The sequence below is a fragment of the Macaca fascicularis genome, chromosome 10 (genome assembly GCF_037993035.2).
Source record: "Macaca fascicularis isolate 582-1 chromosome 10, T2T-MFA8v1.1".
NCBI classification, from domain to species: Eukaryota; Metazoa; Chordata; class Mammalia; order Primates; family Cercopithecidae; genus Macaca; species Macaca fascicularis.
The window spans coordinates 31,173,487-31,201,056 of record NC_088384.1 but is presented as its reverse complement, the minus strand read 5'-3'; the positions used below and the strand labels follow the sequence as shown (position 1 = coordinate 31,201,056).

Below are 27,570 nucleotides of genomic sequence, written 5' to 3'. Positions count from 1 at the left end.
ACCCAGAAGCCACAAAAACAAAGACTACTCAACTCAACTACAGAAAAACAAAACTTCCATGTAGCAAAAGCCCATACACAAAAATAAAAGAGAAAAGATGCATGGAAAAATATTTGCAAATCACAGATAACGAACCAACCTCCTTAACATATACCAGGAACCTATAAACTGGTAAGAAAAACAGGCAAAGGAAAAAACAGTGTTTGCAGGAAAGGCTGTGTAAATGATCTTCAGCTTTTGAAAAGATGCTCAAACTCACTCTGTAACAGAAAAGCAAACTTAACAATTGCCCCAAGACAGCCTTCTTACCTGACAGGAAGAATCCTGCAGGCTGGTGGGACTGTGGGGAAATGGACCTTCTTGGGCATGTAGTGCCAGCCCAGGCTGGCATGGCCTGAGGTGGGCAGCTTGACAAATCTACCCAGACTGTACATGCATCAGTTCCAACCCAGCCATCCCACTTCTGGGGATGTGTCCTACAGATACAGATACACTTGACTCTTGAGCAATTAATGCTGCACAAAGTAGGTACAGATGCATTGTTTTCAACACCGAAAGACTGAAAAGATCTTCATGCTCACCCACAAGGGACTGCATGATGCATGCAATGTCCACAGCCCCAAGAAAGGATGAGTGCTCCTATGTGCTGATGTAGAGTTATCCACCATGTGCATGGTTAATCCAACATAACTAGTGGAGAGCAGCATGTGGGAAAAGTGGGGTTTGAGGGATAAACAGTCATTCCATGGTATCTAAATGCTCGCAATCTGACCTCAGGAGACACATGGACGAGACAGTCTTGTGAGAAGAGGTCTGAGTGGGACTGTCATCTTCATGTCCAGGTAATGACCTGAGTGCCAGGGTAGCCTCTACTCAGTACAGCCCCAAGCCAGGTTCCCTCCAGTCCCGGGGCAGCGTCACTTCCCCGAGGCCCCCTCATCCACAGCCTGTGGCCTCCTTGTCCGTGTGTTGGACAGGTTCTGGTCTGCACTGGGCTGCGCTGACTGCACTGGGATGCCTGTCAGTGCAGAGGGCTCTGCTTTCCCCTGGAGCTCTGGGCTTCATGTAGCTGTGACCCACAGAGCTCTCAGGAAGGGCTCACGTGGGACCCCTTGGGACTCAAGTCAGGTGGGGAGCCCTCCCTCTTGAAAGGTGCCAGGATTAGTACTTCCTGAGGTTCCCAGGCTGGGGTTCCCCTGTGGGTCCAGCATGATGGTGGCTGGGAATATCCTGGGCCTGGGCAGAGGGATCCCCTTACCTGCCGTTCTGGTCTGTGTGGCTCCATCAGCTTCACCACCTGTCCCTGCTGTACCAAAATGACCTGGGAGTCCCCGAGCCAGGCGACGTGCAGGGTCACTCCTGCAATGAGCGCACACACACCTGTGGTGCCGCTCTGCAGCCGCTGCAGGGAGAAAGGGCCCATGAGAGTTGACAGGAGGTGGGGACGGGTCTGCACTGCAGGCACATGCGGTACAGGCTGAACCTTAACCAGAAATGGGCAGAACCGCTGAGCCACGCAATGGCTCGTACTGAACTTCACACTGAGGGACAGGAGAGTGCATCCTGCAGCTCCCCATTCACATCCACCTCTGGAAAATGCAAACTGTCTGCAGTGTCAGAAAGGAGATGAGGGGCTGTCTGGGGAGTGCACAGGGAAGGGCAGAGGATGACACGGGGCAGGATGAAGCTTCCGGGGGTGATAAATACGCCCGTTACTGTGGTGAGGAATCCACAGGTGTACATGCGTATAAGCCAAAACTTGCCAAATTGTGGACTTTAAATATGCACCACTTAAATTGTATCTCAATAAAGATGTTTATTTTTTTGAGACAGAGTCTCGCTCTGTCAACCAGGCTGGAGTGCAATGGCGCAATCTCGGCTCACTGCAACTTTCGCCTCCCAGGTTCAAGTGAATCTCCTGCCTCAGCCTCCCGACTAGCTGAGATTACAGGCATATACCCGACGCCCGGCTAATTTTTTGTGTTTTTAGTAGAGATGGGGTTTTGCACATTTGCCGGGCTGGTCTTGAACTCCTGAGTTCAGGCAATCTGCCTGCCTTGGCCTCCCAAAGTGCTAGGATTACAGGCATGAGTCACTGTGCCCGGCTATTTATTTATTTAGAGACAAAGTCTCGCTCTGTCACCTAGGCTGGAGTGCAGTGGCACAGTCTTGGCTCACTGCAACCTCCATCTCCTGGGCTCAAGTGATTCTCATGCCTCAGCCTCCCGAGTAGCTGGGACTACTGGCACGTGCCACCACACCTGGCTAATTTTTAAAATTATTTTTAGTAGCGGCAGAGTTTCACCATTTTCGCCAGGCTGGTCTCAAACTCCTGATCTCAAGTGATCCACCGACCTCAGTTTCCCAAAGTTCTGGTATTACAGGTGTGAGCCAACACCCGATTTTTGTATTTTTAGTAGAGATGAGGTTTCACCACATTGGTCAGGCTGGTCTCAAACTCCTAACCTGAAGTGATCCACCAGCCTCTGCCTCCCAAAGTGCTGGGATTACAGGCATGAGCCACTGTGCTCAGCCTCAATAAAGCGGTTATACCTGCTTCAGAGAATCCCTTTTCTACTCTGAGAGGCAGCCTTGAGCTCAGAGGCCTTTGTCACTTCCTGGGGGGTGGAGTGAGGTGAGGGGCCAGGAGCAGAGGCCTGACTGCTTTTCAGTGGGGTCCTTGCAGCTGCAGAGACTGCACGGTTTTCTATTGAGATGCAAAGCCCGGCTCTGCTAATTTCCACAAAGGTCTGTGCTCAGCGCGTGTGACAAAAGTGCACCTTTCCCCTGGTGTCTTCTCATTAGGGCAATCTGAGCCTCAGTTTCCCGATGTCTACAATGGGTACAATGTTAGTATTCACCTCACAGGGCTACAAGGAGGACCTAGTGAAATTCTGCTGGTGAGGTGCAGAGTGTATAAGTTCACAGAGGAGGGGCCTAATGCATTTGTGTTCTTTCTTCTTTCAGAAACAAATGCCTCATCCCTACACGTGGCTGTAACTCCCGAGGAAGGAGTGTTCCCAGAGGACATCGGTAGTCTGCTGAGACCCTGCCTAGAGGAGAAAGGGGAGGCAGGCAGTAGATTAATCACGTTTTACATATTCCCCCTTTTACAATGCTTTGACATCTTGGGGCCTTGCTGGTCCTGGAGGGGCTGCCCCTTCCTGGGCCAGCTGATTCCTCGAGACAGCCAACACCTGGGGAGGATGCAGAGAAGGCTCCGACCCAGCTTCCCTCTCTTCCCTCTGCGTCCCGACTACCTCAGTGCTTCCCATGCACAGCCCTGTGAGGCGTGGCCCCTCCTCTCGGGAACTGTGAGTAGTAAACTCTTTGCTAAGGTACCAGTCTGTGTCTGTCACCTTGCCATATCTCATTAAAACAAAATCCCAGGAACACTTGACCACAGGCTGTCTTCCCTGAGGCCAGCAGACCCTCTACACCAGGCAGGTCTATGTGGCCTGGAGGCCCAGCATGCTGGATTGGGGCAGGCTTTGTGCTGCTTCCGTTCAAGTGAGAACCAAGCCCTTTTAGCCCCATACTGTAAGAAGAAACGGCAGGACCACCGGCAGTGTTTAGTGAGGACCTTCTGGCACCACTAGCTCCTTTGGCGTTTTTCCCGCTGCAGAGGCCAGGACTCTCACTGGCCTCCAAACTGCACCCGAGGCGCAGCTGCCAGTCCTCACCTCTCGCTTGGCTTTCCTGAGAAACATCTGGTCAGTACGCTGGAAGGCTTCTCTGAGGGCTCCTGCAGGGTCTGTGGGCAGCTCTGGCTGGCGGGCAGCATTGGTGTGCACGTGGACAGCAGCGTACCTCGCAGCATCCACGCCTCCGTGACCATCAAACACAGCAAAGTAGGCACGGTCCACAGGGTCCTGGTGGGAATGCGGTGGGAGTCACAGACCCGCAGGACCCAGGCTGCTCCCAGGGGGGTGTGGCACCAGGCACTGATGGGGTAGAGTCTGGAAGAATCAGTATGGCCTTCGCCCAGCTTATGTGTGTATGAGCTGGGAGGTTTGGAAAAGGACAGCTCGCGGGAGCCTCGGTTTCACCATCTGTTCTGAGTTGCTACAAGCATAAAATGAGGGGCTGCCCCAGGTGACTCCTGGTGCTGGAGTCAGGGGAACATGGCACCCAGGCCTCCCTCATAACAGACTCACACTGTTGTCCTTCTTAGTCTCTTGCTGGGCAAGCTCAGGGGCTGACAGGTGTCTCTCCTGTCTCGGCCTTGGTGGACAGCTCTTCTCGGTACCTGGGGAGCCCCCACCCTTGCCCCAGTCCTCCGAAGCTCTCCCCAGGGTCTGGACAGGAGCACTCACAGACAAGCCGAAGAGCTGGTTGAAGGAAGGGAGGGACACGTGCCGGTCCTCCATCTTGCGGCGAGTGTTCCGGATGGCGTGGATGGAGACCAGCCACTGCCGCTGTGAGGCCCGGGCAGCCAATGGGACCTGCTTCTGCCACTGGCCGGCAACTTCCCAGAGCCGGTTAAAGAAACTCCGTGCCAGGCTTTGGGCATCCAGCACTGATGGGCACAATGGAGGGATTGTCAGGGAAGTGCCAACCAAACCAGCTGAGGCCTCGCTGGCTCCCCGACAGCTCCCACCTGGGCCCGCACAGCCCCCATCACCTCCCAGGGCATGGTGAGCACATCAACTCAATAATGTGCACATGGCAGCCTGTTATCAGAATTAGAAACGTCTAGTTTGGTAGATTGTCCCTTGAAGTCTCCCATCCCACCATGGAGCAACTCTACTCATGGGAACCCACCCTAAAGAAATCATCAGAGGCCGGGTGTGGTGGCTCATGCCTGTAATCCCTGCACTTTGGGAAGCTGAGGCGGGCGGGCGGATCACGAGGTCAGGAGATCGAGACCATCCTGGCTAACACGGTGAAACCCTGTCTCTACTAAAAATACAAAAAATTAGCCGGGCGTGGTGGCGGGCACCTGTAGTCCCAGCTACTCGGGAGGCTGAGGCAGGAGAATGGCGTGAACCCCGGAGGTGGAGCTTGTGGTGAGCCGAGATTGTGCCACTGCACTCCAGCCTGGGCGACAAAGCGAGACTCCATCTCAAAAAAAAAAAAAAAACAAAAAAAAACAAAAAACGAAATTATCAGAAACACAAAAGTAATTTAAAGGCAAAGTACAGAATCACTTATAATTGCCCATTAATTAGGAATACTATATATCTAGTCTCAGCCAGGCGTGGTGGCTCACACCTGCAATCCCAGCACTTTGGGAGGCTGAGGCGGGCAGATCACCTAAGGTCAGGAGTTCGAGACCAGCCTAGCCAACATGGTGAAACCCCATCTATACTAAAAATACACAAATTAGCCGGGCATGGTGGCGGTCGCCTATAATCTCAGCTACTCAGGAGGCTGAGGCAGGAGAATCGCTTGAACCTGGGTGGCGGAGGTTGTAGTAAGCCGAGATCATGTCATTGCACTCCAGCCTGGGCGACAGAGCAAGACTCCGTTTAAAAAAAAATAATAATAATAATGAGCGAGTCTCTTGACGAAGAATTAAGCTGCTATTAAATATGGTTTTCATAATGAAATATCCATATGACCCCACTGTGGCACTCCTGCGGACTTATCCCAGAACAATGAAGACTGTTCACATAAAAGCTTGAACACAAATGTTCATAGCAGCTTTATCTGGAACAGCCAAAATCTGGAGTCGGCCTAGATGTCCTTCAGTGTGGAAATGGTTAAACCGTGGTCGACCCATACCTTCGAATACCACTCAACAATGGCAAAGAATGAACTCCTGACGCATCAAACAACCTGGGCTAATCTCCAGAGAATTTAACCAGTCCCCCAAAGTTACACATCATATGCTTCCATTTATGTGTGTTCTTGAAATAAAATGGTAGAAGCCAAGAAGATTAGTAGTTGTCAGTGGTTAGGGATGGGGTCTGTGGGGGTGGAGGCATAAGGATGGCTTTAAAAGTGTGACAGGAGGGATCCTGGTGATGGAACTGCTCTGTATTTTGACCATGTTAGGATTCTGGTGGTGATATTTTATTATAGTTTTGCAAAATGTTATCACTGGGGGAAACCGGGTAAAGTGTACATGGAATCTCTTTGTATTATTTCTTACAACTCCATGTGCAGCTATGATTATCTCAAAACAAAAAGTTTAATTAAGAAAAACTAGCCCAGGCATAGTGGCTCATGCCTGTAACCCCAGCACTTTGAGAGGCTGAGGTGGGAGGACTGCTTGAGGTCAGGAGTGCAAGACCAGCCTGGATAACATAAAGAGACCTTGTCTCTTAAAAACAAACAGGCGGGGTGCAGTGGCTCATGCCTGTAGTCCCAGCACTTTGGGAGGTCAAGGCAGGCAGATCACTTGAGGTCCGGAATTCGAGACCAGCCTGATCAACAAAGAGAAACCCCATCTCTACTAAAACTACAAAAATTAGCTGGGTGTGTTGGCATGTGCCTGTGGTCCCAGCTACTTGGGAGGCTGAAGTAGGAGAATCACTTGAACCCAGGAGGCAGAGGTTGCAGTGAGCCAAGACTGAGCCACCAAACTCCAGCCTGGACAACAGAGCGAGACTCTGTCTCAAACAAACACCACCAAACCAAATAAAATAAAATAAAATAACAAATAAATAAATAAATTAGCTGCATGCGTGCGGTGGTATATGTAATCCCAGCTAGTCTGAAGGCTGGGGCAGGAGGATCCCTTGAGCCCAGGAGGTCGAGGTTACAGCGATCCCTGATTACACCACTGCATCCCAGTCTGGACGACAGAGGGAGACCTGGTCTCTTAAAACAGAAAACTAGGCCGGGCGCGGTGGCTCAAGCTTGTAATCCCAGCACTTTGGGAGGCCAAGACGGGCAGATCACGAGGTCAGGAGATCAAGACCATCCTGGCTAACACGGTGAAACCCCGTCTCTACTAAAAAAAGACAAAAAAAACTAGCCGGGCGAGGTGGCGGGCACCTGTAGTCCCAGCTACTCGGGAGGCTGAGGCAGGAGAATGGCGGGAACCCGGAAGGCGGAGCTTGCAGTGAGCTGAGATCCGGCCACCACACTCCAGCCTGGGCGACAGAGCGAGACTCCGTCTCAAAAAAAAAAAAACAAAAAAAACCAGAAAACTAAAAAATGGATTTTTATAAAGTTTAAAAGCATGTAAAATGCTTATGTCATGATACTAAGTGAAAAAAGGAGGAAAATTACATATGCAGTTTAACCACAAGTCCATGAAAACCACCAGGGCCAGAAAAAAAAGGCAGGAACAGCACACAATCAAGGAGTCAGAGTGGGTCTGCAGGTGGCAGTTCCATGGACAACTTTTTCCTGAAGTATACTTTCTTAATACTTTCCCAATTTTTCATTACAAGTGTTAGTCTCATATGGCAGTGGCTTTAAAGCACGTCCACAGATTCTTTGACTTCTCCTTTCACGAGGTGGAGCTCACTTCTCACTGCTGAGTGTAGGACTTGGCTGTTTCTGATGAAGAGAGTGGCAGTGACTGCGTGTGCTTCAGCTGCTATGAAACAAAGAGGCCCTGCACCTCCCGCCTTGCATGTTCTCTCTTCCTCCCTCCCTCTCATCACTCAATCTGAGCTGTGAGGACGCTCAAGCAGCGTCATGGTGAGTCTACATGGGACGGGACCAAGGCCTCCTGCCAATGGCTGTGTGTTGGAACCACCTTGGAAGCAGGCCCTCCAGCCCAGCCGGCATCCATGTGACCACAACCCAGTGAGAGACCCTGGACCAGAACCAGCTAAGCTGCTCCCAGATTCCAGACCCGCAGAAACTGGGAGAATAAATGTCTGCTGTTTTAAGCCACTACATTTTGGGCAATTTGTTACGTAGCAACAAATAATACAAGCTACAATATTCATTTGAAAAGGAAAAATACCCAAATCCTACCTAAGCCTGACTTCCTAAGAAAAGATCAACCAGTAACAGGCCCAAAGGAGACCATGGGGGCTCTGGCTTCAGGGACTCACATCACTTCAATGCACAAACTCTCCTGGAACTCCTGCCAGCCCAGGTGCATGTGGCAAACACGGTGAGTCAGGGCCAGTCAGCCGAAGGCAGGAGTTCCAAGCCAAGTAATAGAAAACAGGGCAGAAGCTGAGTGTCACAGGCTACACGCCAAGGACATGGGGAACTGAGAGAAAGAAAGCGCTCCCGCTCTTTCTTATAATACAATTCCCACTCTGACGCAATTTTGTTAGAATGGCTTGGAGTCCAAAAACTTGACTACATTCTACTTCCGTGACAGGGAGCGCATGATCAAGGCTGCTAGGCAGGCCTGCATGCCAGGCGCTCTGACAGGGAAGCAGCGGCAGGCGAGACTTCCTTCTGGCTGCGCGCTCCCTCCTTCCCAGGCCTGCTGGTGCCGGCGCGGCAACACTCCTTCTCACCGGCAGGTGGCACTGTCTCCCGCGTGGACAGACAGACGCCTGTCAGGCGGGGCGGGGCTGGGCGGTGGCGGTGCCCCCTTGGTGGGGCCGCAAAGCCGAGGAGCAGCAGCTGCCACCGGCCGGAAGCCCGCTGGCTCGGCCGAGAACAATGGCCGCCTGTCACTGTGGACAGCTGTCTCCCAGGCTAAGGCAAGGCTGCGCTCCCAGGGAATACGGGCAGGGAGCCAGGGCGGAGGCAGGCGACGACAGCGAGGAGGAGAGCGCCGGCACCGACTGATGCTGGCCGCCTCGGGTATTCGCCTTCTCTCTCTTCTCCCACCTTGTGCCTTGCTTTTCCCTGGATGCACGCATGCACTAGTAATGCAGAATTTAGAACAACAGGGAAAGGAAAGGAAATGGCAAAGGAATGGAAAGGAAATGGCAGACAGGAAATGGCAAGGAAGGGAAAATCCACTGCGACTCTGCTGCCTGCTGGCCTGTCCAGGGACAAGTTTTCAGCTGGGTGGGGGGTTGCTACCCCCTTGTGGCACCCCTGCTGCAGCCTGCGATTCTCACTCCCTGTATTTCTAGTCCAACATCAACCAATACTTTGGCGAAATACAATAAAAAGAAATTACTAGAATGAAAGAAAGTCACATGAAATAAAAGCCCTGCTTTTTAATGATTAGATCCTCTGTGAAATGGCTCTGCAGCCCTCTCCATTTCTGGGTTCCCCTGGCCACACCGTGCTTATGGCTGTCCCAGGAGCAGGCTGACAGACAAGTTTCCACCAGCATCTAACCATGGGGCTCACGGACACCGTAGAGCTTCTCCATCCAACAGAATCCTGACTTGGGGCAGCTGAGGCAGGGGGCCTGAGTGTTGAGGGGTCCATGCTGCTGTCCCCCGAGACCTGCTGGCATGCCACCTGGCTGACCCTGACTTCGCCTGCCTGGGTGCATGTTAACCGAGTTACAACACTGAGGGCACTTGAACCTGGCTGCGTGACCAGAAATCGCCTGTGAGATCCTCTGTGAAATGGGACAAGCATCTTTAATTTCCTGGGCTGTTCTGGAACTTCAGTTAGACAGGACACAGGAGGGTGTCTGCACCACCCACCCCTGCCTCGTGGGTTGACTGGGAACCACGTGTCCTGTGGAGGGCTGTGACCACCACCCTCCACCTCGCTGGGGCCCCAAGCCTTCTCTGCTCCTTGATTCTGCTGCTGTTGTGAGCAAGGGCCCCAGCCCCCTTAGGGACCCCAATCAATGGGCTCCCCACAATGTCCTCACCCTTTGCCTGCTAAGCAGCCCTGGGGCCGCCTCAGAAGAAAGAGAACTCACAGGTCACAGGGGCCTTTTCCTCCTCGTCGTCATCCTCCTCCTCCTCTTCTTCCTCCTCCCTGGGCAACTTCCTGAATTCGGAAAGGTCTGTCTGTAGAAGCTGTGAAACCGCTTCATGAGTCAGAGCAGCGGCAAGTGGTGGCGGGGCCTTCCTAGGGATGAGGAGGGGGAAGTGAGGGGCAGCACCCAGCAGGAGACTACACCTAGCACCCCTTCCCCAACTGTCAGCCCACATGCTGAGGGGTCAGGACAGCCAGCAGGGCAGCCCCTGTCCTTGGGGAGCTGGGACAGGAAGGTCACACGACGGCAGAGGCAGACGCGCAACCATCTGGTGGGGACCTGGACCAAACTTGGGCCTGGGGCTGGCGGGGAGGGGGCTGTTGATGGTCAAGCAAACTGCCTGACATCCAAGCTGATGACAGCTCCTGGCCACAGGAGGGCAGAGGAATCACCCATGCCAGTTGGGGACCCTGGAGGGTAGGGAGTGTGCTGGGTTGAACTATGTCCCCCACCAAATTCATACAGAGGCCCTAACCCCCAGTACCTCAGAATGGATCTAATTTGGAAACAGGGTCATTACAGATGGAATTAGTTGAGGTCATGCTGCAGCAGGCTGGGCCCCTACTCCAATGACTGATGTCTCTATAAAAAAGGGCAATTTGGGTTGGGTGCAGTGGCTCTCGTCTGTAATCCCAGTACTTTGGGAGACCAAGGTGGGTAGATCATGAGGTCAGGAGTTCGAAACCAGCCTGGCCAACATGGTAAAACCTCATCTCTACTAAAAATACAAAAATTAGCTGGGTGTGGTGGCGCGTGCCTGTACTTCCAGCTACTTAGGAGGCTGAGGCAGAAGAATCGCTTGAACCCAGGAGGTGGAGGTTGCAGTGAGCCAAGATTGTGCCACTGCACTCCAGCCTGGGCGACAGAACGAGACGCTCTGAGTTGAGGGAGGAATTTGGACACAGACACACATACAGGGAGAATGCCATGGGAACATGAGGCAGAAACCTGGGGGATGAGCCTACAAGCCAGGTAATGCCAAGGGTTGCCCACAAACCACCAGAAGGAGCCAGTTCTGTCAACATCCTGATCTCAGACAACAGCCTCCAGCACCATGAGGCACACTTCTGTTGTTTAAGCTGCTGGGTCTGTGGTCATCTGTACAGCAGCTCCAGGAAACTGATCCTGGGCTGTGGGACCCACAGGCACACTCAGCAGAGCAAGTGGCTGTGCGTGGTCCATGACGTCCCTGAGCAGACGGGGCCATAGGGGCTGCCAGGGTGAGGGGCAGTCAGCAGAGGAAGTGGCTGTGCGTGGTCCATGAGGTCCCTGAGCGGACGGGGCCATAGGGGCTGCTGGGGTGAGGGGATGTCAGGGTGAGGGGCTGTGGGAACAGGGCAGGCCAAGCTTTATGCTAACATGGAAGCACTGCCATTGGTCTGGGTTTTATTTATTTATTTTTAGAGACAGGGTCTTGCTCTGTCTCCCAGGCTGGAGCGCAGTTGTGCAATCATGGCTCGCTGCAGCCTCAAACCCCTGGGCTCAAGAGATCCTCTCACCTCAGACTCCAGAGTAGTTAGGGCTACAGACATCACCATGTCCAGCTAATTTGTAAAATTTTGTACAGGTGGGGTTTCGCTATGTTGTCCAGGCTGGTCTTGAACTCCTGCCCTCAAGTGATCCTCCCATCTCAGCCTCCCAAAGTCCTAGGATAATGGCATGAGCCACCGCGCCTGGCCGCCTTGCTTTTATGCCTCTCTGACCCTGGTGTGGAGGGTGGGCTGGCAGGGAGGGGATGAATGTCTAGAGGAGAGAGTCCAAGACCTGGGCTGGGCAGGGCCGTGGAGACAAACAGGAGAGGACAGAGTCGGGCAGTATAGATGGAGGGGCAGGGACAGTGTTGAAGTTTCTGTTCTGAGCAACTAGGAGGCTCGTGGTGCAGTCAATTACCCTGATGGGGATGGAACAGGATCAGGCAGGGGATGGGCAATGGGCTCTGTTTCCACAGCGGTCAAGAGGCCTGAGGGCCTGCAAGAACATGGTCTAGGCAGGAGATGGAGCTGCAGAATGAATGAGGATAGGGGGCTGAGTCCAACAGGGCCAGAGCATGGCTAGCAAAGTGGGGATGACCCCAAGGGTGGCCTTCTGGGTGCCACGAAGGAAACGTTTTAAGAAGTGAGACTGGGTCACTGCTTTCAATGTCACAGAACAGAGCTGAGCAGTCGAGGAGGTGTAGTGGGTAGAAAGGGAGGTCGCAGCAAGCTGCAAGCAAACCGACGGGAGGAAATGTTAACCTTGGGTTAGCGTCTTTCAGCAGGTAGGCAGGGCAAAAGACAGCCATGGGGCAGATCAGGGGAAGAAATTTGGAGGTAGGGACACTGAAGCCAGCTGTGGCTGAGGAGGGCTGTGGGAAGAAGTGTCTAAAATTCTGAGCCATCCCTGGCTTTTCTGGGCAGAAGGGGTCACTCCCTCAGTGGCCCTATGGCCTCTAGCATGCATTTTGACCCCTGGAATCTGCCTTCCCACCCAGTGGGGGCCCTGGAAGCTGGATGACACACATTCACCCCTGTGTGCCTGTCCCTGAGAGTGGGGGCTGGAGGGCATGCCTGGGGTGACGAGGTAATTCTGCACTGGGCTGACACTCCCGGCTTTCACTGGAAGGCGAGGACCTTCCAATGGCACAGGCTGGCAGGTCTTATTCCGTGGGGGCTGCGCACCCCAGGCATCTACTGATGATCTGAGGAATCGACCGGGATGGATTCCTGATTTTTTTTTTTGAGACAGAGTTTCGCTCTTGTTGCCCAGGCTGGAGTGCAATGGCGTGATCTTGGCTCACCACAACCTCTACCTCTCGGGTTCAGAAAGTGATTCTCCTGCCTCAGCCTCCCGAGTAGCTGGGATTACAGGCGTAAGCCACCATGCTCAGTGGATTCCTGATTTTTTTAAAATGAAAGGGTGACTCATGGGAGAAGCCTCTGGAACTGCCTTTGAAAAACAACCAGCCAAGACATGAGAAATGAGTTCCTCTGCCATTTGGGGGTTTCCTGCCAACTGCTGGGTTTTCCTTTTGCACAGCAGAGAGGAGGGACGCCTGTTTCCCTTGGTCCCGGTGAGGCCAGGCCTCAGCTTCCTGCCCACCCGACACTGCTGCTGGGGGCAGGGAGGCAGCTTCCGGCTGTGGGGACCCAGACAATGCCTGGCCAAGGGCCACCATCGTCCCCTTCCTGGACACAGCTCCTGCCTCATCCCAGGGTCTGGCCTGGGACACGCCCTAGAGGCCCTCAGCCCTGAGTCACTGCACCATGCAGATCCACCCTGATTCTGGTCCCTGCAGAGCAGGCTCCTGCACAAGGCAAGAAGATGCTCCAGGGACAAGCCAAGTTGTGTGCAAGGCCCAGGTGCCTGAGAAACACTTGTCTCACCGACTTTGGGGCAGGGGTTGTTACAAGGGGTTTATAATCTAGTGGCAGAGATGAAAACCACACTCAAATCATTAGTGTATGGTATGCACTGCTCAGGGACTCAAGTATGTGACAGGAGGCTACAAACAAGAGGGGAGACAAGGCATAAACAGCCCCCTGCAGACCGGGTGTTGTGACTCCTGGATAGCCTCCAGAAGGATGCCTTTTGCAATCTGTGAAAGAGCTCAGGGACCAAGATGCTCAAAGTCCTTCATGCCCAAGAGCCCATCCTCAGGCTGGGACACAAGAAGCAGAGCTGGGAGGTGGAACTCGTGACTATGTATGAGCACATGTGAGTGCGTGTGTGTGGACAGCCGGACTTAGTGTAGACAACATGTGAGACTCAGACCCCAAGTGCTGACTACACATACGCACATCCACACCTGCGTGTGAAAGAACGTGCTAGAAAAGAACAAAACTAACTTAAAAAATAAATCCAATACGACTGCTGGAACAAATAACACCTTCAAATACTCCATTTTAGTCCATCATGTAAGGTGGGTTCCCGGGGGCTGAGGAGGTTCAGGAGCTCTTCGCCCCTCCTGGTCACACCCATCACTAGGTGGCTCACACAGCAGCTGCTCAACAAGTCCGGCTGCTCCCGCATCAAAACCAAAACCCACTGCCCTCCCCTGTGTCCCCAGCACTGACCCCAACTTTGGTTCAGGGCCCTCCTGGGCAGGTCACCTGCACTGCCTACTCACTCCTCAGCCCTCCAGGCCCTCCCACCTTGGATCCTTCCCTGGGGCCCTGCTCCACGCCCTTCTCCCCCTGCCCAGGAACTGAAGGCTGATGTGTCACCCCGGTGCTATGGCCTGTCCGTCTTCAGCACCTGTGCCCCACGCAGGCCCAGCAAACCCCTGGGCTCTGTCGTTCCCCAGGACGGCTTTTCCACCTGATTCCCAGTTTGGGGCTGGCACCACTTGGCTCTGCCTGGTCACCTCACGCTTGGGCCAAGGTGCATCAACTTTTCTGTCCCAGGGCTGGCTTTTCGCCTCAGGGCAGCGATGGCCCCATGCCACCTCCACGAAGACCCAGTGGCTGCAGAACTCCCTGGTCTGGACTCCCCTGCTCCCTGTAGAGTGCCACCTGCTCCTCTCAAGAAGGCAAAACGTGGGGCCTTCCCTCACCTCCCGTGCGCAGCACCCCCGCTGGGCCCACTCTGCTCCACCACTGGGGGCCGATTCACTCCGTGCCACATCTCTAAAATAGTTCCTCAAAACAAGCCAATAACATCCTTTGTGCATGCCACGACCTCGTGGAGCGTGGTCACTGGGCCTTTCCTCCTGAGCTCTAGGCGGCTGTGGGGAATGCTGGGTGGCATGGCCCTTGCATGTGGCTGACACTTAGCAACGTTTGCACCCATGCCGCACAGGGAGAGCACAAGTCACTGATTGCTGGGGCCTGGGGTCAAGAAAAATAGGCCCTTGGTCAGTGTCAGGAACAGAGTTGATTTGCTGCAGGGGCAAAGGAAGTGCACACTTGGGGGATACTGAGGCAGCACCAAGGACAGAGGCTCTGTCAGAGGGAGCTATAGCTGAGGGCCTGTCATGGCTTCAGGTGATATTTCAGGTCATCTGGGTGATGCTGGGATTGGGGACCATGGGCACATCCCCTCAGCAAGGGACTAGGTTCACAGAAACAGCATGTGGCCCACCAGCCTGCTCACCTCCATGAGCTGTCCCCTGTGCCAGACAGACAGCCTGACTCCAAGACCCCATCTGAGCAGAGAGGGTTCGAGAAGAGACCTTGTCCTTTACTATCTTTCCTGGGACAAATACTTCCAGAATGAATGAATAAATGGAAGGGGAGGGCAAAGGTCTTCCAAGGAAGGGACCTCAGAGGTCAGCCTAGGAGACAGCTACACTGTCTGCTGGTGGACACATAACTCTCTATCTTCCCCGAAATCTGCTAAGCTGGTTGTGCTACCTCTCTGTGCCTTGGCTTCCTCACCTGTGGAAGGGGTACAGCGCCAACTACCTCTCAGATCATGGTGGCCGGGGTGCCATGTGGGCCTGCCACTCCTTGACTGTAAGGCCTCAGACCAGCCTCTTAATCTACCCACCTCTGCCTCCTCATCCATCACATGCATCAGAAACAGGACTTACTGCTTATCACCTGTTATGCATTAAATTGTTCCCCAAAAAGGTATGTTGAAGTCCCAGCCCTTGTGGCTCAGAATATGATCTTATTTGGAGTTAAAGTCTTTGCAAATGTAATTAGTTATGTCCATATGAGGTCACATTGGCTGGGCACAGCACTGTCATGCCTGTAATCCCAGCATTTAGGAAGCCAAAAACATGAGAATTCATGGAGCCCAGAAGCTCGAGACCAGCCTGGGCAATATAGCGAGACCCCATTCTCCATGAAAAGAAATACAGATGAGGTCACACTGTAAGAGGGCAGCCCCTGGTCCAAAATGCCCATGTCCTTACAAGAGGAGGAGCCACAGACACACAGCAGGTAGAGTGGGGAGGTGTGAAGGCACACAGGGAGATGCTGCATGCAAGAAGGTCAGCTAGGAGGAATGAGTCTACAAGCCAAGGACCTCCAGGAAGTCAAGGCCAGGCACTAACAGAAAGGCCTGGAGCAGACTCTTCCCTACAGCCTTTGAGAGAGCATGGCACAGCCACCACCTTGATCTTGGACTCTGGCCTCCGGCCCTGTGAAAGAATGAGCTTCGGCTGCTTTGAGTGCCCAGTGTGTGGTGCTTTGCCACAGCAGCCACAGGAAGTCCACACGGTGCTGCCATAGGGATCTGGGGCTGTGGATCCCCATGTGGGGCTGGACGTGTGGGGGAACAGCCACCACATCCCTGGTAGGCCCTGGCGCCGTGCCCTCGCTCCCTGTCCCCTTTGGGGTTGCACAGGCTTACCTGCTGCCCAGAAAGCCCATGGCCAGCTCAGCCAGCTCGCCCTCCACCTCCTCCTGGCTGAGCACCATTCCCGGGGCCTTCCATGGCAGAGGGTCCTCTGGGTTCAGTGGGGCTGGGAAGTCTTGAAGGAGCATGTCCAGGAAGCCTGGGGTCTCCTCAGCTCCACTGGCCATCTGGCTGCTCTTCTGTGGGGCTCCAGAGGACATGCCCAGAGCATCCCGGGGGCCTGCAGCTGGGCCAGGGCAAGAGGGTCTCCAGGCTTCACCCTGGGGAGAAATGTCAGAGTCAGCAGAATCAAGGAGCCACGGCACCAGCAATGAAGGTGCCCAACTGCAAGCACCATGTAGCAGGTACATGGCCTCACGGTTCAGGGCCACTAGTAAGTGGTGGGACAACCCTGGCCGCTGTCCTGACATGAATCCAGATGGGGACTTGTGGGCATCCAGAGATCCGGTCTCAGGAGATGGTGCCAGGAGCAGCAGCTGGGTGGACGTTGTCAAGGAGAAGTGACAAGAGGAGGAAGACTGCTCCTGGCAGAGGGTGGCCAGCATGGCCAGAGATGAGCAGCACAGGGATGCTGAGGCCAGGCACTGAGGCAGGTGAGGGGGTTCAACCTGATCGCGGGTCCCAGGCAGCCAGCAGGGCTCTGAGGTGAGGGAGTGAAGCCACCAGGTCTGTGAGCCTGGATGTGGTGACCAGATGGTAGGAGGGACACCTGCTGGGGCTCTAGCAGCGTTCAGGGGAAGAAAGACAAGAGCCAAGATGCAGGGGGCCGGCCCAGGGCTATTTTGGAGACAGGCCAGAGTGGGAACAGAAGGGATCCCCAGAGGCTGCTGGGGCCACCCAAGGGGTGGCCAGGAGAGAAGCAGAGGGTTAACCCGGGACAGACAGGAGGTGCTCTGGGACACCATCGAGTCTATTCAATGCTCTCTAATAGGAGGAGGGAATTGTGAGCCTAGAATGGCTCAGGCCTGCTAAGCGCTGGCTGGAACAGGGGCACTGTGGACAGTTCCAGGCGCTGACCCCACTGTAGGGCATGTGGGCTCTTCCTCTCTAAGTCCTTAGGAAAGCCCAGAGCTGACCAGTCCTGTGAGTTGCCCCTAACACCCCAAGAGCCAGGACAAGCCCCCATTTCACAGATGAGAACCTCAAGGTTTGGAGAGGGGTAGTCCCTTGCTTGAGGTGTCAGGAAGGAAGACAGGGCTGAAGAGGGATCCCAAAGCCTGTGCCTTCACTCCCTCACCTGCTTCTCTCTCACCGGAAAGAGGCATTTGGTGCCTCAGAGCCTCCTTGCAGGTTGGCTCTGGCTCTTCTTCTCTCCCAACTCAGAATCTCCACAGTTGCCTCCCCAGCCTGCCTGCTTGGCCTATACCCAAACAGTTCTCGAGCACCCCCCTCTCCATGTTCTTTGCATCGTCCCGGGGATTCACCTCCAGGTCCCACACCTGGGCCTCCCTGCCAGCACCCGCTCAGCATAGACCCTTCTCTCTCCTGCCCCCTTCCCCTCGGGTGCCTGACCCCTCCAAACCCTCCCACAGTGGGGACTCCACTTTGGGCTTTGTCTAACAGGCAGGCTGGGAAAAAACTTTCTTCAGCGAGTCCTACGCAGTAGTGGATGAGACTGAATACAGAAAAAAGTAAAAAAGAAATCCTACACAGTTACTAAGCTGGGGAGAAAAACTGCGTTCTTCTATGGTGACAAATGGACATGAGACTGAGGAACAGCCCAAATTCTAGGGTGGAGAATTTGGGGAACGGTTTCACAGCCCATCACCTCCATGAGGACTTCCATGTTCTGAAAACTGAATGAAGGCAAGGAGAATCTTCTAGAATCATCAGTCTTAGAATAGCCACAGACTCTGCCTACAAACTTTGCTAAGGACGGCTGCGACAGGGGCCTGAGGTGCAGGATGCAGAGAGTGGGAAGTAAGAGATGCAGGGAGCTCACAGCCCACAAAAGGGCTGTCCTTATCAGGAATTGCTAACTTGAAACAAGCCTTCTGGAAGCCTAAAGATAAAAAACACAAAAGAAAATGGGGCGGGCAGAGCGAAAGATCCCAGCATCAAGTCTGATCAATGAAGGATTTGGAATGCAAGGGGTGAAGGGTGGTAAATTAACAAAACACAAAACCCCTCTCTTCTTTTAGAGGCAGGAATTGAAAGGTAATTTAAGTAGACACATACAAATAATGTAGAAATAGGGATGCTTGCTACTGAAGGTTCTGGGGATAGACTAAATTCATTGTTAGGGTTCACATTTATTAGCAAGGAGTAAATTTAATGCAGCCCAGGTTACAAAAGGCAAGCAGGTAAAAAGATAAAGAACATAAAACAACTGGCGAGGCGCTGTGGCTCAGGTCTGTATCTCAGCTCTTTGGGTGAGGCAGGAGTGCTTCAGTTGCAGGAGTTCAAGACCAGCCTGGGCAACATAGTGAGACTGCCACCCCCCATCTCTACCAAAAAAAAAAAAAAAAAAAGAACACAAAACAAATAAGGAAAAATCACTCTGAGAGGAGGAGGGACACTGACATTCAAACCACAAAGGGAAGACTTTGTGAGCTGGAGAAATGAGCAGAGGCTGGGAGCCCTAGTGGGTCAATGAGGAGGCGGCAAGGCCTGCCAGCCATGCCCCAGCAGAGCTGCAAGGCATTTGAAGATGGCGTGAATTTCCCAGCAAGCTTGGCTGCCCTCAAGCAGTGAAAGCGGCCAAGGGCCCCTCTTCTGCCTGGCACTGCCCTGGCCCCCTGGAGCTTCTGGGAGAGAAATGTGAACAATGCAGAGCTGCCCCCAGTAACTGCCAGTGCCTGGGGCCTCTGCCCACTCCCTTGCAATTCCAAGTGATCTGGACGCTCTGTCATCTCACCACAAAATGTGCTCATGTGAATTTATGATTAGGATCCAAGTGAGAGGACAGCATGCTTCCTGCTACAGCACACAGAAACCCCTGCCCACAGTGTAAAGCCCCACGGTCAAGGGCAGAATTCAAGACCCTTCACTTTCACCCCACTTGCTGGTGACGTCTGCTGGACATTTTGGGATGCAGATGCCTCCTTCTTGCCTCCTGACCTTGGGGTACTCTTTCCTGTGCCGGGAGCTCCTCCCCACAATCTGCCTGTTCCCTCAGGGAGGGGGGCCCTTCCTGTCTGCACTGCAGACCCTGATTCACTGTGGCCACCTGCTGCTCTCCCTGTGCCTTGTGCCCGCTACCCGCACAGGCCTCAATGGTGCCTGTGCCATGCGTGCTAAGTGAGGTCTCAGGGGATGTGATGATGCCTTGTGCGAAGCTCTGTCTGCATTTGTAGAGGGGACGGGCTGGCTTACTCTCAGGGCCTGTGCCAATTGCCTGCCCTTGTTAGAAAGGCAGGGTGCCCAGGGCCATCTTGCTTGCTGGGGACCAAGCGCCCTTGTTTCTGCATCACCAACCTAAGGCAAGGGGTGAGGAGAGAAACCAGGACACAGCTTTCCCTCCCTGGAGCCCAGAAGTCGAAAGGGACAGGAATCATTTCCTTCCTTTTCCCCATAAGCTCCTGAATCTGAGGTACACCATGGGACATCCAGCAGGAAGGAGAAATTCCTCACCCAAGGGAAACCAGAGGCAGCCCTGGGAGTACCTGGAGGGGTAGGGGACAGTGCCGTGGTTCTTTGAGGGATCAACTGGAGGAGACAGCATCAGGAATGGCGTGGAGGCCGGTGGCAATCCGCAGGGAGGAGTCAGGGCTGGGAGAGCACCAGAGGTGGCAGGGCCTGGTGCCAGGCTTTCCTGACCAGGGCACACCAGTGAAAGATTCAGAGTGAGAGGGATGTGTGCATGAGCCTGTGCAAGTCACCAAGAGCCTGGGGTGGGCATGGGAGGGACAATGGACTCCTGCCTCCCAGCGCTGCCTGCCTGGACCAGTCTGGCCAAATCCAACTGGCAGCTTGTTCCTCCTGGATCAGGGCCCCTCTGCACACCAAATGGGTGCTCACCCTCCAAGAACCTATTGAAGGTCTCACACAGGTGGGAAACGGCAAAGCAAACTCATCGGGCGGCAGCTGCAGGGGTGGGGCTGACGGTGCTGCCAGCTGCCATCCGCCCCTGCTCCGAGCACTCTTCCTGGGATGGTTTTTAGCCTCCCAACAACCTCTTGTGGTTATCCCCACTTCACAGGGCAGGCTGTAGCAGAAGAGCTAAGGAACTTGCCCAAAGTCCCAGGGTGGGGTTCATGCCGGAGAACCTGGGCCCTAACTGTGAAGACACCCGGGAAGTCATTCTGACTCCTTCTTTCCCTGACCTGTCCCTCATTGGCCACCAACTCTGGGCTTTGGCTCTCTCATGGCTCCTCCTTCCATTTCTGTGTCCCCCTGACCCTAGGGCAGCCCCTCCCCTCCTTGTTTTGTGGTGTCCTCCTTCCATTTTGCCTCCTGAGATCTCTTGGATCCTTCCAGGCTTTGCTGAAATCTCCCCACCTTTGGATCCAGCATGCTCTCTCTCATGTCTCTATGGCACTTTTGCTCACATCTGACTGGTAAAACGTTTTTTTTTTATGAAATTTAAAATATTTATTTTCCTCTAGTGCATTAGTTTTGACTCCTAAGCTTAACGAATGCAGGGTTTAACCACCAGTTTTTTAGGGAACACAGAAAAAATACTTAAGTCTTGCTTAACTGCAAAACCGGGGTAATGAAAAAAAAAAAAAACAACAACCAGTAATCCTTAGAAAAGGAAACTGCATCACTATGGTGTAACAAAACTATCATATTCACTGTTAACTGTTTTTTTTTTTGAGACAGTCTTGCTCTGCCGCCCAGGCTGGAGTGCAGTGGCGCAATTTCCACTCACTGCAAGCTCCGCCTCCCAGGTTTAAGCGATTCTCCTGCCTCAGCCTCCCTAGTAGCTGGGATTACAGGCACCTGCAACCACACCCGGCTAATTTATTTTTGTATTTTTAGTAGAGATGGGGTTTCACCATGTTGGCCAGGCTAGTCTCGAACTCCTGACCTCAGGTGATCTGCCCACCTCAGCCTCTGAAAATGCTGTGATTACAGGTATGACCCACCACGCCTGGCCAACTTTCTCTTTCTACCAAAGCAGATTCTTACTCCTTTATTCATAACTACTGATACTAGTTAGATGTAAATCCTTCTAGATGTTTTCCTACATATATAAATTTTTTTGTCGTAAAATATACATACCATGTATCCTTTTAACCACTTGTAAGTGTACAGTTCCATGGCATTAAGCACAGTCACACTGTTGTGCAATGACCACTTTTTACAGGCCTGACTTTCTTGATAGACTGTAAGCTTCCTGCGGTCAGAAAGCCCACAATGGCCCTTTGTGTACAGCAGGTGGTATAAGTGTGATGGCAGAGGGAAGAGTGACTGGTGGGTGGCATGGGCTGAGGAAGCTACATCACTCTGAAGGGTGCAGTGGGCAGCAGTGCCGGGTCTTAAGACTCGGTTGGTTGGCCGGGCGTGGTGGCTCAAGCCTGTAATCCCAGCACTTTGGGAGGCCGAGACGGGCGGATCACGAGGTCAGGAGATCGAGACCATCCTGGCTAACATGGTGAAACCCCGTCTCTACTAAAAAATACAAAAAACTAGCCAGGCGAGGTGGCGGGCGCCTGTAGTCCCAGCTACTCGGGAGGCTGAGGCAGGAGAATGGCGTACACCCGGGAGGCGGAGCTTGCAGTGAGCTGAGATCCGGCCACTGCACTCCAGCCTGGGTGACAGAGCAAGACTCCGTCTCAAAAAAAAGAAAAAAAAGACTCGGTTGGCTTCAGGTGGTATCCCTTTTTTTTTTTTTTGAGAGGGAGTTTCGCTCTTATTGCCCAGGCTGGAGTGCAATGGTGGGATCTTGGCTCACCGCAACCTCCGCCTCCCGGGTTCAAGCAATTCTCCTGCCTCAGCCTCCTGAGTAGCTAGGATTACAGGCACCTGCCACCACGCGTGGCTAATTTTTGTATTTTTAGTAGAGATGGGGTTTTGCCACACTGGTCTGGAACACTTGACCTCAGGTGATACGCCTGCCTCCGCCTCCCAAAGTGCTGGGATTACAGGTATAAGCCACCGCGCCCAGCCTTCAGGCGGTATCTCAAAGGAATTCCACAAATGAACTTGTGTAGAGGTTCATGGCTTTCAGAAAGGCATTCATTTTGTTTACCTCTCACAACTACGCTGAGAAGTACATACTGTCAGGCTACACTGCAGACGAAGAAATAGGTTCTAGAAGGGCAAGCACCCATTTAAGGTCTCACACAGGTGGAAAGGGCAAAGCGAACTCAATCAAGGTCTCTGGATGCCAGGTGCCTTTGGTACTTCCACCTCGGGTGCAGGAGGAAAAGAGCGAAATTTGACAACAGAAGAGACTGGAGATGGCCTCAGAGTGCTGGCCGGCCCCACTTTCTATCCCCCGTGGTGAGAGCTCATCTGGGCCCAGGGAACTTGTCCCGGGGAATGCCACCACGACATGTGTGACTCTGTCCCGCAGCGTGGAAGGCTTCGAAGGAGCCCGCCACCATGCAGTGGACCTCACCGTGTGTCAAGCCCTGTGCTGAAATCCCTGCAGTCGGAGCCAGTTCTTCCTGTTGCAGACAGGTTCAGGGGCTTGCCTGACCGAACCCAGCGGCAGTGTGCCCGGCCTCCGCGCCTGAGGCTCTGGCTCACAGACCTGTGGCTGAAGCCGCTGCAGCCCAAGCACTTGTGCAGCTGACGCTCGCTTCACAGACGCTCGGGAGGCCGCGGGGCAGGGGGCCCTCAGGCAGAGACTGGGCCCCTGAAGGTGGAGGGACTGGGGGCATATGGGGCAACGTGCCGGCCTAGAGGCTCCTGGGGGGTGGGGAGAGGCCAAATCTCGGAAAATGGGGCGCGTCCCCCCTCAGCACCCCATTCTGTCTCATAAGCCTCGGTCCCTACCAGGCCCTCGGCTCGGTCACACCCCCGCCGGCCCCCCAGTTCTGCCCTCTTGGCTCGCCAGCCCCCCAACTCCCAGCCTCGGATTCCTCAGGTCCGCAGCGGCCCCTCTTGCTCCTCGGACCCCCGCATTGCACCCCCGCACCGTTTGGGTGCCCCCATGTGAGCCTCGTCTCGGCCTCCTTGCCTCCCCAGCCCTCTGATTCCATCCCTCCGGTTCCTCGGTCCCATTTCACCCCTGTGCGCCTTGGGCGCTCGCCTGACCCTCGTCCCAGGCCCGTCAGCCCTCTAATCCCGTTCCCCCGGCCGCCTCACCCCAGGTCTCCGCGGGCCTCAGCAGTCTCCTCGCCGCTCCGCGTCCAGCAAGCCGCTGCCGGTCGGCCCCGCCCACTTCCCGTCCCCGGCCGCTGCGGGCGCCGCGCAGGCGCAATCGGGACTCCAAGCTGGCGGGGCCGGACCTCTGCTGCCCCCTGGCGGCTACGCGGACCGTGACTGCGGCCCTTTAGTGGTAGGCGAACTGCGGCTCCACCTGGGCTCCGGAGCCGCCCCAGTCACCGGCCTCTTGCTTCTCTTCTGCAGCTTTGGGTGGGCGGCTGGATGGTGAAAGCAATCCCTAGGTCACAGCGCCCAGAAATGAAGCAACTTGTGCCGTCAACAGCTGGTACATGACAGCAGGGATGCAAATCCAGACTGCCTAGGCAGGCTCATCCGTCAGGGAAGGGGGCACAGTCCCCGGCCTATTGTGAGTTGTTTGTTTCCACAAACGTTAAGGCTTTTATCTTTCCATTCTGGAGGTCAGAAGTCCACTTAGTCCCAGTGGGTGAAGATCCATGAGTCGGCAGAATGCGTTCCTGTCTGAGGATTCTAGGAGAGAAACTGTTCCCCTGCGTTTTCCAGCTCCCAGGGGCTCCCCGCATACTTTGGCTCGGGCCCCTTCCTCCAGCCTCGAAGCCAGCAATGGCCAGTTGAGCCTTTCTCACACTGCCACCTCTGGTTCCCTCCTCTGCTTCCTTCTGCTACTTTTAAAGACCCTCCAGATGCCACTGGGCCCACCCAGATAATCCAGGATCATCTCTCTACTTTAAATCAGTTGATCAGCAACCTTAATTCCCCTTTTCCCCATAATTTTTTTTGGAGACAGTCTCACCCTGTCACCCAGGCTATACTGCAGTGGCATGACCTCGGCTCACTGCAACCTCCGCCTCCTGGGTTCAAGCAATTCTCCTGCCTCAGCCTCCTGAGTAGCTGGGACTACAGGCGTGCGCCACCACACCCGGCTAAATTTTTTGTATTTTTAGTAGAGACAGGGTTTCACCATGTTGGTCAGGCTGGTCTCAAACTCCCGACCTCAAATGATCTGCCTGCCTCGACCTCCCAAAGTGCTGGGATTACAGGTGTGAGCCACTATGCCTGGTCTGCCATGTAATCTAACACAGGCACAGGTATAGCACATGAACATCTCTGAAGGGTCATTCTTCTGCCAACACAGAGGCTCATGGAAATACTCTTTTTCTCTCTTTTTAGAGACAAGCTCCTTCTCTGATGCCCACACTGGAGTGCAGTGGCATGATCATAGCTCACTGCAGCCTCAAACTCCCGAGCTCAAGCGAGCCTCCCCTCCTGCCTCAGCCTTCCTAGTGTCTGGGACCACAGGCAAGCACCACCACGCCCAGCTGATTAAAAAATTTTTGTAGAGATGGGGTCTCACTATGTTGCCCAGGCTGGTCTTGAACTCTTGGGTTCAAGTGATTCTCCTGCCTCAGCCTCCCCAAGTGCTGGGATTATTGGTGTGAACCATCACACCTGGCCAAAATATTTTAAAGGCAGAAGAAAGAAACCTTTAAGTAAAAAAAAAAAAGGTTTTAATATATATTAATATATTCATCTTTATACCAATGCAGTTGTAAAGTATAATTTTTTAAATGGAGGATGGGACGCCCAGATCTTCTGTGGCCCTGCCCACCTGGCCTTCAGGTCCACAGGCCTGTGTCCTTGCCAGGAATGAATGTCTCTGGGATGCTTCTCTAACAGGAGCAACCTGGAGTGAGACCAGTAACCTGGAGAACTAGCAGCTGGGTGATTGGAAAGGAAACCATCTGGGGTGGGGTTGGGTCTGCAAGGCAAGAGGTGTCTGGGCAGAGACAGCAGGGCTGGGACGGAGAGTCCTGCCTCATCCCACTCTCCTGCTCACTCCTTCCTAGATCCCTGTCAGGGCAGTAACCATGAGCAAGGCTTGAGGCTACTTATTATAAACGGTGGCCCTGGGCACATTCCTTAGCTCACCTGAGCCTCAGTTTCTTGATCAGAAAAAAATGGGGACAATAGCAACCAACCTATCTCAGAGGGCTGTTGTGAGACCCTGGGCCACTGTTTCTCAAAACTGCCCCTGAGATCACCTACAACAGAATGGCTGTGGGGTGAAGTTTGAGAAGCGCAGCACAGGTGAGGTGGTGCGTGGGGCAGGCCCTCCCACATGGTAAAGTGCAATAAAAGCTGATATTCCCGCAGGCATCCTCAGAGGGGGCATATTAGACTCTTGAGCACTGATTCCATTTGAGATCTGCGGCTTAGAGAGGACAGCAAAGTGAGGCACCACCAGGAGCTTGTCCCTATGGGCCAAGGACGTGTCTGGAGATGACTCCTGCCTTGTGGTGCTGTCAATGCCTCACTGTCCGCATTCCATCACGCCTCAGCTCCTGGCTTCCACCCTGGTGAAAGGAATCTTTCAATATCACCCACCCAGCCACAGACGCTTCTCTGCTTCTCTGGCAAGGCTGCACCCCTGGCTAGGTGGGCAGGGCCAGGGGCTCCTTGAGCCAGTCTGCAGCCACTGACCTCTCCAGCCTCCAGGGCAGAGGTACAGTCCCATGGAGCGTGGCTGATCGGAAGGCAGTTCTGGCCTAAAAGGGGCCTTGTCCCTTCCTTGTCCTCATTGCTCTCAAGGCCAGGTTGGCAGCAGTAGCAGCGGGGTTGGATGCTACCGGATGGGAGAAGGTGAATGGACTCGGAGTGCAGAATCAAGCTGCGGACGCCAAGGGCCTTGGAGGGTCACGTACAAGGGACAACTGCAGAGGAAAATAAAGGAACACTTTGTGATTAGCCCCGCCTCTGGCTGAAATCGCAGTGCAGAAGCATAGTAAGGAAGGACTGGGTGGTCTGGGTTTAAGGCCTATGAACCGTCTCCGCTCCTGTAAGCCTGAATTAGCCCTGTAACCTAAGGGTCCTGGAGGTCCTAAAACCTGCAGAGAAGGCTCCAGGTCCACTGGGCCTTGTGGGTGGAAGAGCAGTCACAGCCCTGCACTGGGGACGTAACAGGTGTGGCCTTGCTAGGGCCCCAGAATCGGACCAGAGTGGGTGGGAGGGGGCAGAAGCTCCGAGAGCACCCCCTCCTTCCTGAAGCCTGTACCTGTCAGACACATCCCAGGACCCATTATGTGGTTCCCCATGTCTCTGCGTATTTTCATTCAGCTTCGAGTAGCTCTCCAAACTGCGTTCCAGGGAACCCCCGTGTTAACCTGTGAGGGCCTCCAGGAAGGGGGTCCAGGTGGGGCATGCTGGGCGGGCTCTGGGTTTCTTTTTTTTTTTTTTTTTTGAGACGGAGTCTCGCTCTGTCGCCCAGGCTGGACTACAGTGGCCGGATCTCAGCTCACTGCAAGCTCCGCTTCCCGGGTTTACGCCATTCTCCTGCCTCAGCCTCCCGAGTAGCTGGGACTACAGGCGCCCGCCACCTCGCCTGGCTAGTTTTTTGTATTTTTAGTAGAGACAGGGTTTCACCATGTTAGCCAGGATGGTCTCGATCTCCTGACCTTGTGATCCGCCCATCTCGGTCTCCCAAAGTGCTGGGATTACAGGCTTGAGCCACCGCGCCCGGCCATCTGGGTTTCTTTACAGGAGCTCTCATATACGTCCTGGTGTGGCCTGGGAATCTACTACTGAGTTGGGGGGGGGGTCTGAGTCTGAAACATTCCTGACCTGCCCCTCAAAGAAAGGTCCCACTGAACAGTCTGGAACGCTGTTTTGCTGAGCTCCTGTCACCACTCAATGAGGCACGGGTGGAGTGTGGAGGGAGTTTCCAACACACAGTGGACCCCGCACAGGTGTCTCTCCTCGGGTGGTTGGGGAGGGGAGCACAAGAAGGCACTGAGGTCAGAGCGCAGCTGCCACCAGCACCTGGCACCACAGGGCAGTCTGGCCTACAGGGTATTTTCTAAACCTGGTATGTGAATGGGTTCCATGGGGCACCCAGCTGCCTCTAAGACAATAAGGGCTTGTTGTGAGAATAGGAATTGCAACAGGCCCCAGGAAGCTGCCAGACGCACACGGGCACCACGTACAGGGCTTCTCAGAGACGAGAGCAGGGGATGGAGAAGCGTGGGATCAAGAGGGTAGCCCTGAGCAGGGGGCTGAAGCGAAGACCAAGGGGATTCATAAGCCAGATCCAGGGAGGGGGTCTCCCAGCCCCGCCTGCTCCACTAGACTCCTCTCCTGCCGGAGCCATGGCTGTCAAGGCTGCCTTCCTTAAGGCATCAGGGCCACTGCTTGTGCACACAGCTACCGTCAGCAGCACGGATTGAGATGGGGTGTGAGTGCAAACTGGGTCTACTCCCCAGGGCTCCAGGGTTGGGGCATCCCTGCCCGTA

General features: G+C 54.2%; 1 protein-coding gene across 3 annotated transcripts in view; it reads right to left on the bottom strand.

Moving 5' to 3' along the window:
* The window catches only part of PPM1F (protein phosphatase, Mg2+/Mn2+ dependent 1F), a 33,040-nt gene extending 9,738 nt beyond the window's left edge, over positions 1–23,302 (bottom strand). Inside the window, exons 1-7 of one of the 3 annotated variants that reach the window (XM_074004285.1) lie at positions 23,246–23,302; positions 16,040–16,305; positions 9,704–9,855; positions 4,317–4,519; positions 3,684–3,872; positions 1,259–1,402; positions 39–850 (exon numbers count right to left, since the gene is read on the bottom strand). In XM_074004285.1, coding sequence (XP_073860386.1) covers positions 833–850; positions 1,259–1,402; positions 3,684–3,872; positions 4,317–4,519; positions 9,704–9,855; positions 16,040–16,245 — 912 coding nt within the window. In that variant the 5' untranslated portion in view covers positions 16,246–16,305; positions 23,246–23,302 and the 3' untranslated portion in view covers positions 39–832. Of the gene's footprint in view, positions 1–38; positions 851–1,258; positions 1,403–3,683; positions 3,873–4,316; positions 4,520–9,703; positions 9,856–16,039; positions 16,306–23,245 lie in introns of those variants that run through there. The other 2 variants (XM_005567862.4, XM_074004286.1) reach the window with 2 other exon arrangements.
* Between the last annotated feature and the right edge of the window lie 4,268 nt (positions 23,303–27,570).